The sequence below is a fragment of the Suncus etruscus genome, chromosome 14 (assembly GCF_024139225.1).
Source record: "Suncus etruscus isolate mSunEtr1 chromosome 14, mSunEtr1.pri.cur, whole genome shotgun sequence".
Taxonomy (NCBI): Eukaryota; Metazoa; Chordata; class Mammalia; order Eulipotyphla; family Soricidae; genus Suncus; species Suncus etruscus.
The window spans coordinates 78,771,238-78,784,034 of NC_064861.1; the positions used below are offsets into that span (position 1 = coordinate 78,771,238).

Genomic DNA, 12,797 nt, shown 5'->3' on the forward strand with positions numbered 1-12,797 from the left:
AGGGTTTAACCAAGGATCAAATCCAGGTAAGATCTGTGCCAGGCAAGTGCTCTTCTGTTGCTTCAGGCCCCTCTCCAAGAGCACTCTTTAAGTCGGTTACCTCTGTGATAGATCTTGATATTACTTTCCGGTCTTGACTATATAATTATTAAAGCTGTTATGAACATTATTGTTTCAGTCTATCTGGAAATTCTGTTTCCATCTGAACTGTTATTTTAGGCCCATGCCTGTGGCTGCAGTGGTATTACACACACTTTGCATGCCTGAGGTCTTGGGTTGGATTCCTGGCCCCCAGCATTACTTGGTCACCCCAGAGAACCACTGAACCAATAAAATAAAAACCAAACAATGATATGTTCAGCCTTGATTACCTGCCCATCCTGGCTACCCACTGTTGGATGACTTCTTTCTGGCAGACTCAGTGGTACAGGGAAACCAGACATGTGGCCACTGATTATGATGCTCTGGTCCCCTAATGAAGAACAGCTGGACTTCCTTGATTTTGTCATTTATTACTTGGCAAAGCCTGTTCTTACTGGCTTTACTAAGTGACGTGCATTTTATTTTTTTCTAATGATTCATTAGAACTGACACTTAGATTAATATGAAATTTATGTGCTGAGAAAATAGTGTCTCAGTTAAAAATTGCATAAAGTGGGCCCGGAGAGATAGCACAGTGACATTTGCCTTGCAAGCAGCCGATCCAGGACCAAAGGTGGTGGGTTCGAATCCCAGTGTCCCATATGGTCCCCCGTGCCTGCCAGGAGCTATTTCTGAGCAGACAGCCAGGAGTAACCCCTGAGCACCGCCGGGTGTGGCCCAAAAACCAAAAAAAAAAAAAAAATTTGCATAAAGTGCAGAAACCTATACACATCATGGGGTTGTCTATAAGTAACCTGTAGGAAAATCTGATTTTTAATGCAGAACCTTTACATGAAAACACTAAAGGTGCTCCCATGAGCAAGACGGCAGAGCCAGTAAGAAGGTGAGTGTCTGGAGAATGGACAGCCATCCCTGCTTCCCCCACCACCACAGTCCTGACGCTCTCTTGCTGCTTCCACTTCCAGCTTCCACCCCCACATCAAATGGTTCCAGAAAGATGATGTTGTCATCCTGAAAGTAAAACTGAGAAATGTGAGAGATTATAAATGTAAATACTTTCAAGATAGAGTTGTTTTCAGGTAGGTTTATCTCATATCTTACCTCTGTAGATCTTATAATGTGAAACATAATTTTAAGTTTTTTTTGTTTTAGTTTTTTTTGGGGGGTCACACCTGGCAGCGCTTGGGTTACTCTTGGCTCTGTGCTCAGAAATTGCTCCTAGGAGGCTCAGGAGACCATATGGGATGCCAGGAATTGAACATCCTGGGTTGGCCACGTGCAAGACAAACGCCCTACTGCTGTTCTATCGCTCTGGCCCCATGTTTTAAGTTTTTAATTGTATTGAAGAACCATGATGTAACAAAGTTATTAAGAGTTGAGTTTCAGTCACGTAATGTCCTAGCATCAGTCCCACCACCAGTGTCAACTTCCTTCCCTCCATCAGGGCTCCCAGATTCAGTCTCCCACCTTCATCGGTACATTTTAAATTTTGGCTGTTGGAATTTGGGATCTCGTGTTTTCAATATTGTTGGCTTTGTGGTTTGGATCTAAACCTCTACTACTGCTCTACAACCACAGATGTACTGAGGCTCTTGACCCCTGCTCCTGCATTTCTTCCTTCCTTCCCCTTCTTCTCCCTCCTCCCTCAAGATTGATTGTACCACACCTGGCTCTGCTGAGGGCTTACTACTGTCTCTGCACTCGGGATCACTCTGATTAGGGCACCACATGTGATTGCCAGGAACCAAACCTGGGCCAGCTTCGTGCCAAACAGGACATCCTACCACTGCTTTATAGCACTGACCTCCAAAAGAGATCATTTTTTAAAAGCACTTGATGTTCTTTTGGAAACCCCTAAGTGCCTGGGTGGAAGACAGATTTTTACTTGGCTGACATGGCACTCCAGGGCAACATCTATAATGGATGACTCCAAATGCCTTATTCAGAGATGAGGAGCCTGTAATCACGCTTGCGAAAGAGAATGAAGGGAATCCTGGTGTAGCTTACTCAAACAGAAGGTAAGTTTTAAATTAACTATGCTTGTCTTAACCTGAGGGCATTCTCTCTCTCTTTTCTTTCTCCCTCTTCTCCTCCCCTTCTCTTTCCTCTCTCTGTTTCTCTTTCTCTCTCAGTGTGTATTTGTTATGTTGAACAGATTCCTAATGTGACCTTTGACTTGATCACTGGGAAGAATGCGAAGAGGGAAAACCACTTCTCCAAGGGTAAGAGTATGGACCCCATCCATTCCCTAGCACCTCACTCTTCTTATTTTAGAAACACAGCTTTCATGCAAGTGGTCCTTACTGTACAACCCTCAGGAATTCCTTTCTGGGTGCTAATTGTGCTGGTTTGAGTAGATTATCAGGTTTTGATCATATGTATTAGTTTATTTGGAGGGTTATTTTGAACCTTCTAAACAATGCATAGAAGGGGTCTCCTTAGGCCTCTTCTCATGATGGTTGGCAGCTAGGCCAGCAGTACATTGCCAGGATCCCAAATACAGGATAACTGTTCAGACCTTGGGGTTATTGTGGGCTGCCGGCCCTCACAGCCAGCAGTGCCAGGAGTCTGCCTCCCAGGGCCCCTACCATGTGCTCTCTTATCGCCACAGAGTATTTTTCAAGGGAAAGAAAAAGGCCTTGAAGCAGGCAAATTCTATCTGGTCATTTCTTGCCTGAGATAACACAAAAATAAAGCCAAAATTCCATGGGGAAAGGAGAGGGTCTAGGAATCTGTAGTTAATGTATTATTTTTTTATATCTGAATTTTACAGTCGTGCATTCGAAACCCTTGTCCTTCAAAGTGCCAGAGGTAGTTGAGGACAGTGAAAGCACGTCAGAAGAGGATGAAAGTATGAGTGAATGAGAACCAGAGTCCTGACGGGGGCTGGAGACTGCATGGAATGATGATGCTACCGTGACAGGACACATGATCCAGAAGTCCTCGCACAACCTTTTCTTTTTTGTTTTGTTTTTGTTTTGGGGCCATACCCAACTATGTTCACAGCTTACTCCTAGCTCTGTGCTCAGAGATCACTCCTGGCAGACTCAAGGGAACACATGTGGTGCTGGGGACCAATCCTGGGTCTGCCACATGCAAGACAGAATGCTCAGCCATCTGTACTATTGCTCCAGCTAGTCGCCCAACCTTTTTACTAGAAAGACTGCCTGGGGCCGGAGAGATAGCACAGAGGCGTTTGCCTTGCAAGCAGCCGATCCAGGACCAAAGGTGGTTGGTTCAAATCCCGGTGTCCCATATGGTCCCCCGTGCCTGCCTGGAGCTATTTCTGAGCAGACAGCCAGGAGTAACCCCTGAGCACTGCTGGGTGTGACCCAAAAACAAAAAAAAAAAAAAAAAAAAAAAAAAAAAAAAAAAAAAAAAAGACAGACTGCCTGAGTCATGTGGGGTATTGGAATGTTAATGGTGAGAGATGCCTCACTTTCAGAGGGGCTTTAACTGACCAAGGAATGGGGGAAGGGTTCCCAAGGCACAGAGACGATGCTAGCCAGGCCTGCCTACGACCTCTCACAGTGTAGATCCGCTCGGAGATCTGGCAATGAGTTATACTGGCTGGAGTCCATTGTGTTCCTTAGTTTCTCATTAGAACTGGGCTGCTACATGCCAGAACTCTAGCTCTGTACCCATCAGTTGGGATTTCTGTCTTATAGGTACTCAGAACTTCCTTTTTTTGAGATAGCACAGCAGTGTTTGCCTTGCAAACAGCCAATCCAGGACCAAAGGCGGTTGGTTCAAATCCCGGCGCCCCATATAGTCCCCTGTGCCTACCAGGAGCTATTTCTGAGTAGATAGCTAGGAGTAAACCCTGAGCACCACTGGGTGTGGCCAAAAAAAAAAAAAAAGTGCTCATGGCTTACTCCTGGCTCTGTACTCAGGGATCATTCCTGGTGGTGCTCAGGGGGCGATAAGGGATACCAGGAACCAAGCCCAAGTTTGACCATGTGCAAGGCAAGCACCCTACCCACTGTACTCTCTCTCCAGCCCCAAGTTAGTTGGGATTCAATGTAGATGTGTGTTAGTACTTTTAAGTATTCTGGGGCTGGAGAGATAGCATGGAGGCAAAGCGTTTGTCTTGCATGCAGAAGGATGGTGGTTCGAATCCCGGCATCCCACATGGTCCCTTGAGCCTCCCAGGAGCGATTTCTGAGCACAGAGCCAGGAGTAATCCCTCAGCACAGCCAGGTATAACCGAAAAACAAACAAACAAAAAAATACTTTTAAGGATTCTTAAGATACTGATAGCTACAGTTCTCCCTTTTTCCTTTGAGGGGGCATATGTGGTTCTGGGGGTAGAAATTGGACCCTCATTCTTGCAAACTTATATACTGTGCAGTCTTATACTAAGCCACAACCCCACCCTTAAGTTTACTTCTTATGGAGAGCAATTCTTTGGGCAAGAATGGACTGTCGGGCCCCGAGAGATAGCACAGCGGTGTTTGCCTTGCAAGCAGCCGATCCAGGACCTAAGGTGGTTGGTTCGAATCCTGGTGTCCCATATGGTCCCCCGTGCCTGCCAGGAGCTATTTCTGAGCAGACAGCCAGGAGCAACCCCTGAGCACCGCCAGGTGTGGCCCAAAAAAAAAACAAAAAAAAAACCCAAAAAAAAAAAAAAGAATGGACTGTCTCAAGACAGCCTTCCAGTCAGACCCCTGCTTTGTAGAGGAAGAGCACAGCCTGTGAAGATTGGCCTAGCGGAGAGGTCTGGGCACATGGCAGGGAGTTGGGGGGAAGAGTTACTATTAATGAAAGTCAAAGAGGCTCTGTGAGGTACATTGAGGGAACCCTCAGAACACCATGCTGTGGGGCCAGAGAGATAACATGGAGGTAGGGCATTTGTCTTGCATGTAGAAGGATGGTGTTTCGAATCCCAGCATCTCATATGTTTCCTCGAGTCTGCCAGGAGCGATTTCTGAGCATAGAACCAGGAGTAACCCTTGAGCACTGCCGGGTGTGACCCCAAAAAAACAAACAAACAAAACACGAGGCTGTGGCCATGACTTTGCAAACATTCATGATTCCTTTACTAGCCTGGGCTGAGGCTGTGAGACTGGAGGTGGGAACCTCGGAGTAACATACCTGCCTCAGCCTGGCTCTCAGGGCATCTGAGAAACACACCCCCAGAGGGCAGGGGAGGTATGCAAAGGCAGCAGGACTTGATTTCCTCAGAGCTCATCCAGGTCACTGAAGGACAAAACCCAACCTTTGGTGTGGCCAAAAAAAAAAAAAAAAAAAAGAAGTGCTCATGGCTTACTCCTGGCTCTGTACTCAGGGATCATTCCTGGTGGTGCTCAGGGGGCGATAAGGGATACCAGGAACAGATGGGTGTGCATCTGCCTCTCTTCTCCCAGCCACAGGCACCCCTCCAGCAAGAGGGCAGCTCAATAACCAGCTTTCCTTGTAAGCAGGTGAGAGCCCCACTATGACTGTCCCTTCGTTTGTCAATAAGACAGTAAATACTCGGCTGCACCATGCCTCACTTTTTAGTGTCTAAGTTCTGCTCACAGGTTCATTGCCTTGGAATCTTTGTGGGGCCAAGCTGGGGTCTGGCCTGGACAACAGCCAGGAGCAAAGGGGTCTTGGCTGCTGCTAAGACTCCCTACGGATCAGGAAGGTGGAGGTTGGGCTTTGTCCTTCAGCGACCTGGATGAGCTCTGAGGAAATCAAGTCCTGCTGCCTTTGCATACCTCCCCTGCCCTCTGGGGGTGTGTTTCTACAGTTCTAGTTTCTGGGTAGCAGGAGGCCTGAGCTCCCACACTGGGATGCCTACAGCTCTGGTTTCCTGGGCACCTGTTGGCCTCCGCACTGTAGAACCTGAGGAATTCTGCACTCTGCAGAGCAGGCGAGTGAGGCTGATAGGAGACGGATGGCAAGCTGCTTGTGAACTCTAGACCAGTTTTTTTTTTGGGGGGGGGGGGTGGGTTTGGGGTTTGGGGTCACACCCAGTGAACGCTCAGAGGTTACTCCTGGCTATGTACTCAGAAATCGCCCCTGGCTTGGTGATTATATGGAACACTGGGGATAGAACCACAGTCTGTCCTAGGTTAGCATGTGTAAGGCAAATGCCCTACCACTTGCGCCACTGCTCCTGCCCTAGACCAGCTTTTTCTTTTTTTTTTTGGTTTTTGGGCCACACCCGGTAACGCTCAGGGGTTACTCCTGGCTATGCGCTCAGAAGTTGCTCCTGGCTTGGGGGACCATATGGGACGCCGGGGGATCGAACCGCGGTCCGTCCAAGGCTAGTGCAGGCAAGGCAGGCACCTTACCTTTAGCGCCACCGCCCGGCCCCAAGACCAGCTTTTTCAACTAGTGTTTGAAGCTCTGTAGACTCGGTCTTGTGAAATGTAAACTGTTGCTGGGTTTTGTTTTGTTTTGTTTTCTGTTAATCTGTACTAATTCTATGGTTTGAGAAAACTTCTGAAATGAAAATAATAGTGTCTTGTTGTTCTTTCTATCTTCCTAAAATCACCCACATAGTTTACCCAGGTACAAATGTCTTTTGCTGGAATAAAATCAGTTTTCACAGAAATGTTACTTTTGGCATTGTCCGATGTAGTTTCCCTAAAGACCAAATGAAAAACGAGTCTGTTCACATTTCTGCTTTGCCTACAGAGTGTCCAGGAAGACCATGGCAAGGCTCCTGGGGTACTGGGCCAGCCATCGTCAGCTTGGCAGTGGGGCCTGTGGTCTGGCCCAGGCTAGATCTGCCACCTGCATCTAATGAAATGTAGGGGTGGCAGTACCTGGGGAGGTGCATAAGGGGTAGAACATTTGTACTTAGTATTTTAAAAATCTATTTCAAAGCAAAAGTTTCACCCATTTTAAATTCAATCCATCTTGCCGGCGAGTTATTTTAAGGAATCCGCCTTTGTGGAAAGAGGTGCCCCACAGCTCATTGTCCATCCTCCCATGAGGTGGCACTGTCACAACTGTCCACGTCACCTCTCCAGTCTGGATCCCCTTCCAAGCCCAGAGTATCTGAAGATAGCAGTGAATGTCTGGATCCAATTTTTTTTCTTCACAAAAACATCAGGAGTAACCACAAATACTCTTACAAAAATAAAGTCATAGCTTGAACGTGGCGCTAGGGCATGAGCTGGTCACTTGGGGTCATCCTCTGGTGGCACCACTTCCATGAGCATCTGGAGATGCATGGTGAGGGGTCCTAAAACAGAAGATACCCAGAAATGCAGTCAGGAGGAAGCCAATCAAAGGAACGTTCCTGATTGGTCCCAGGATGCCCCTGGCCCTCTGGGACCAATCAGTGAGCCATAGTGCTTTAGGGAGGGACTCGTTCCCATTAAAGCATCAGGAACTGCAACGGAGTCTGATTGCCACTGGTTCATAGGAGAAAGGGATATAATTGGGTGTATTTCTTGAGTGAAGCAAAATAAGTTTAGAGAAATGAATATAAGGAGGGAGAGAGGGAGGAGAGAAGGAGGGGAGAGAGATATCCAGGAAGAAGTCAACAGTACTCAACTGGGGTTGAGATGCAGGCACATCTCCAAGATGGAGAATCTGCCATAAAGGAAAGAAATGACATGTCTTAAGTAGAAATGTGGGCAAGCCAGGGGCGATTTCTGAGTGCATAGCCAGGAGTAACCCCTGAGCGTCAAACGGGTGTGGCCCCCCCCAAAAAAAAAGTAGAAATGTGGGACTATCCCTTTCGGTTGATTTTTTTTTTCCCCACTGCCTGTGGAGGTGCCCCAGCTGAGGATTTAGCTGGGGAAGGAAGAGAGCTAACCCTGAGAAGAGTCCTTGGTGGAAGTGATGAAGTCGAGTTTTGTCCTTGGTGTCATTGTTAGAGGTTATGGAGCAGAATCTCTTCTCACAGCAGGCAACATCCACCTCACCCACCTCCAGATGCACTTTGCTCTTTTGTGCCTTGTAGATTGTCCCTAAACTGTAGCTGAAGAAAACCCACATAAGGGTACCTGGGGAATTGGTTGTAATGTCTGATTGGACAAACTTTGTTCACTGAATATATTGTGGCTGTAGGACAGATCCAGGCTTCAGGGGTTTGCTGCCTCATCTCTACCTTCTAGAAGCTCATGTCTAGGAGGGAGAGAGCAGGAAAAGGCCTGTGATCCCTGAGTCTGCTGAGGACATTCAGGTGCCTTTGAAGGCTGTATGGAAGTAGTTTCCTATAGTGATTGTACCACATGTGGGGTATCCGTTGGAAAGTTGTCATTTAAGCTGTACCACAGAGTCGCTCTGTGGCACTGTGACATTAGTGCTCTATTAGGTTATACCTTATTTTACCCAAAAAAAATCACCTGTGGTTTCTTTGGATCTGGTTGTTTACAACTTGATTTCACCCAAAACAAAGATTGTCTTATATGTAAAACCTGGGCGGGGACAGGCTCAGGATAGACTGAGCTATCTGCCCTTACTGTGTCCTTACTGCCCTTACTGCCTTTACTATGTCCTTACTGTCTCTGTACTCAATAAAAACATTTCTGACAGGCAGCTTGCTGGAGATTATGAGGTAGAAGTCTGCCACACTATATGTGTTTCACCCTCAGCCTGGTCTGGTTTTTTCATGCACAGCCCTGATTCAGATTCGCTCACCTGGAGTTGGAGATAAGGCACATAGGGTGACTCTATAGTGCTCACTTTTCAACATGAAAGTGGCTAATGAAGTTAAACTTAGAAACAAGTTTAAAGTAAGACAACTAGGCTAAACTTAGATGACTAAAGTCCTCAAATAAAGGAGAAGCCAGGACTGCCAAGTGGAAAGGAGAATCTATTGTCTGGGCAGTAAAAGGCCAGGGCCCTCATCATTCACTTTGAAGTGTCTTTGTGCTTAGCAAGATAAATAAAATGGTGCTTTTGAGATAGGCCACATAGGGATAGACGTGCTGTTATCACCATGATCAGTGGTGTCACCAGTGTGTGCAGGAGCAATGCTGCCAGCTGCTAGAAAGGTTCAACTCGGGCCAGAGAGATGGCATGGAGATAAGGCGTTTGCCTTGTATGTGGAAGGTCGGTGGTTCAAATCCCGGCATCCCATATGGTCCCCAAGCCTGCCAGGAGCGATTTCTGAGCATAGAGCCAGGATGAACCCCTGAGCGCTGCCGGGTGTGACCCAAAAAAGGTTCAACTCAAGTATCAGGCTGGGGAGCAGAGCAGCCCACAACTGCACAGAGGTTAAAGACTTGCCCTGTGACTTGGAAACGAATGGGGCATGTTCCCTAAAGGAAGTAACATTTGTTCATTGAGATCCTGTGACAGAACCAGGACAGAGGAGGTGGTAGGTAGGTCTCTGCATATCTGTTCCTCACTAACAGTATAACTGTTGTGCTGGTAATACTTACTTGAGATTTTCTGAGCCCATTCAAACTTATAGTGGACAAAAAGGTAGTAAAATATCAGGCCACTCAGTATGAAGAGCACACAGTAGAGATATTCCAAGGCAGGCTCACTAATGATTGGGGCAAGGACCAAATACACGGACACCAGCACCACCACGATGGGAATCAGGATGGGCACCTGCAAACAACAGTGCTTTAGTCATTGGAAACTTCACTCAAAACAAAAACACTGTTTGGAAAGAAAGAATAGAAGGAAATCCAAGGGCCACTCCAGTTTAGTCATTTTAAATAAGTTTTCCAATCTTTATTTCTCCCACTCCACCTAGAATTTAGAGAAAAAGCCAATCCTAAATATTAATAATAATAAAATATTTCTCTATGAGGAGGTCTTTCTATGTTTAAGACTATGTCCTCCACACCCCTTTTTTTCTTGACCTCATAGATTTGCTGTAGAATTTGGAGTTTTATCCCATATAATGTCTAGTCTCACTTGCCCTGTTGACTTAATCCTCTCTCATTTCCTGTCAGCTGTCTGCAAAGATACTTCAGAGCCCAAGCAGCCAACTTCTCTTTGTAACCCAATCTGAGGAACTTCACATCAACTTGACCTTCATTTTTCTTTTTCTTTTTTTTTCTTTTCTTTTTTCTTTCTTTTTTGGATATTTGGTCCACATCAGTTACTCCCGGCTTTGGGGAGCATATGGGATGCTGGGGATCAAACCCAGGTTCGTCCTGGGTCAGCCACATGCAAGTCCTACCGCTGCGTCATCACTCTGGCCCTTCGTTTTCTTATTTGGAGCCTGCCAAGAAGTGATGGGGGCTCAGGGTTACTCAGCCTGGATGTACAGGCCTGAAAGGCTGAGTGCAGGCCAGAGGGCCACAAGTGGCAGTTGTGGGACCCACTGGAGTTACAGCCAGTAACTCTGGGGTCAGACATTTAAGGCATGTGCTCCAGCTTCCTGAACTATTCAAATCACTTTGTAAGTAAACTAAGGACAGGCTAGGAATTGATCAGTGTCCACCAGATCTGGACCCATTCTTTTCCCCAGGGAACTTTGTTCCCCTTTGGTCAGAAAGGGCCTTTATATGGAGAAAGTCAGGTTATATGAGGTGAGTCAGAAAGAAAAGCATAAACCCAGGTGAACACACTATTGTAGTAGAAAGAGAAAAAAAAAAAAAACGGAATTAGCCTTCCCTGAACAAGAAAGCCTGAACTATGATCTGGGGGTGATGTCAGGAAAATGACAGTGGATTCTGGTGGCGGGACAGTGGATTCTGGTGGTGGGCAAGGTGAGGTAATACAGGAAGTAGAAAAAAGGAGTCGGAGCGGTGGTGCAAGCGGTAGGGCATTTTTCTTGCACATGCTAACTTAGGATGGACTGTGGTTCAATCCCCCGGCATCCCATATGGTCCCCCAAGACAGGAGCAATTTCTGAGCGCATAGCCAGGAGTAACCCCTGAGCGTCACCAAACACCAATAAAAAAAAAGAAAGTTAATAACTGGTACATCTATATGTGAATGCCAAATGGTGAATTCAGTCCTTAGGGGACCATATGTAGTGGCATTTCAGATACCAAACCTACCTTTATGGGCCTTTCCAGTTCTTTCCTTGTAAACCTCATCACAATCAGTCCCAGAATCGTCAGACCATAAAATAGCCATGCAGCAAAACTGAAGTAATTCACTAATGAGTTTATGTCTCCCGGGATGATATATATAGTTGCTATGATGCCCTAGAAGAGAATAGATTCTTCTTTAGCTTATTAGGGTAGGCAGACAGTCTTGTCATTTCATAGCTTTACCTGAGGAGAAATGTGGTAGGGTAAGTTGTGGATCCCTTCATATTTGGGGTGAATCTGTACTAATCTGTGTTGATAGCTGTTTTTGTTTTGTTTTTGTTTTTGACACTAGTGAAGACTTCGGGAAATGGTTTAACTTTTTGGAGATCTGATGTGAAGCACAAATCTAAGGTTGTGCCAGCTTTTTAATTCTGGGTTTTGCTTCTAGGGACTTCTGGTCCTGGAAGAGGGTGTGCACCAAATCAGGTGTTGAAGGGCCTAAGGAGAACAATGTGGATGGCCCATTGGGACCCGGGACAGTGGCTCACAGCTGGGAATTTATTACCCTCTGCTGCTGAGCTCCAGGGGGAGATACGAAAGCTCTGTGCTGCACATGAGTTTATGGAACTTTGAAATTAGTGGACCACTGAGAAAGGCTGTGGTCAATTGCCACCTGGTAAATGCCTTATTCTTCTGCCCTGGAAGCAAGTGGAATTTTTATTGTTTCTTGCCTGGGGTCCATGAAAATACAAATGGACATGGGAGAAGTGTGTATGGGACCAGCTTGGGAAATTCAAACAGCATCTTCCATGGATGAGTGCTAATAGGGAAATGATCAACCATTGGAGTTCTGAACATGCTTATTTCATGTGGAGGATGAAGGGAACCTGGGTGCTTTCAAAGTGCTCAATACCGACTTAGCAAAACCGACTAAGCATGCCAAGGAAAGGGAAGGCCTCCCAAAAGGGGTGTTTTTGTTTGTTTGGGGGACCAAGCTTAGTAGTGCTCAGGAGTTATTCCTGGCTCTGCGCTCAGAAAACACTCCTGGCGGACTGGGGGACCATCTAAGATGCCAAGAATCAAACCCGGGTCAGCCACATGCAAGGCAGAAATGCCCCACCCATTGTGCTATAGCTTGGGCCCCCAACAGGGGTGTTTTTGTGAGGATGTTTGCGCTTACATAAAAGATGATGGCAGGAGCGGGAGTCAGACGCTTAACGCTGATGTAGGAGAGAATTTTCAGCATGTGACCTTCCCGGCCTGCCACGAACACAAGTCTGGAAAACAGGGACATGAGTCCAGGCATGAGAGTGCAGGCAGTGTCCTGTGTGCCTTCCTGTTGGGGACCAGAGGCCCTGAGCAAACGCAGTGGAATCCCTTAAGCAGAGAAGGAGATATTTAGGAAGCCCCTTTCACAGAGGAGATGCCTTATCTGAACCCCAAAATAGGGTGCAAGAAAATACTGTCCAACTGGTGCCCCTCTGTGCAGCAGCACTCCAGGCTGGTGACAGTGTTAAAAAAATTAGACTTGGGGCCAGAGAGATACCATGGAGGTAAGGCGTTTGCCTTGCTTGCAGAAGGATAATGGTTCAAATCCCAGCATCTCATATGGTCCCCCAAGTCTGCCAGGAGCGATTTCTGAGCGTAGAGCCAGGAGTAACCCCTGGGCGCTGCCGGGTATGACCCAAAAACCAAAAAAAAAAAAAAATAGACTAGTCATTGGACATGGCATTTCATACCCCTAAGAACAGTTTGAGTTGTGGGGAAAAACTACTAAAAGTGTCAAAGGGAAGAAGCACTAACTGG

General features: G+C 46.6%; 2 protein-coding genes across 2 annotated transcripts in view; one reads left to right on the plus strand and one right to left on the minus strand.

Moving 5' to 3' along the window:
* Positions 1 to 3,011, plus strand: part of TDRD12 (tudor domain containing 12) — an 84,580-nt gene extending 81,569 nt beyond the window's left edge. Inside the window, 9 exon segments of the mRNA XM_049787445.1 lie at positions 925 to 985; positions 1,068 to 1,181; positions 1,962 to 1,980; positions 1,982 to 2,017; positions 2,019 to 2,045; positions 2,047 to 2,085; positions 2,088 to 2,120; positions 2,258 to 2,324; positions 2,876 to 3,011. Of these exon segments, the coding sequence (XP_049643402.1) occupies positions 925 to 985; positions 1,068 to 1,181; positions 1,962 to 1,980; positions 1,982 to 2,017; positions 2,019 to 2,045; positions 2,047 to 2,085; positions 2,088 to 2,120; positions 2,258 to 2,324; positions 2,876 to 2,967 (488 nt within the window). The 3' untranslated portion in view covers positions 2,968 to 3,011.
* Positions 3,012 to 7,217: 4,206 nt separating this feature from the next.
* SLC7A9 (solute carrier family 7 member 9) overlaps positions 7,218 to 12,797 on the minus strand; it is a 29,712-nt gene continuing 24,132 nt past the window's right edge. Inside the window, exons 9-12 of the mRNA XM_049786620.1 lie at positions 12,172 to 12,268; positions 11,016 to 11,165; positions 9,435 to 9,609; positions 7,218 to 7,282 (exon numbers count right to left, since the gene is read on the minus strand). Of these exons, the coding sequence (XP_049642577.1) occupies positions 7,218 to 7,282; positions 9,435 to 9,609; positions 11,016 to 11,165; positions 12,172 to 12,268 (487 nt within the window). The remainder of the gene's footprint in view (positions 7,283 to 9,434; positions 9,610 to 11,015; positions 11,166 to 12,171; positions 12,269 to 12,797) is intronic.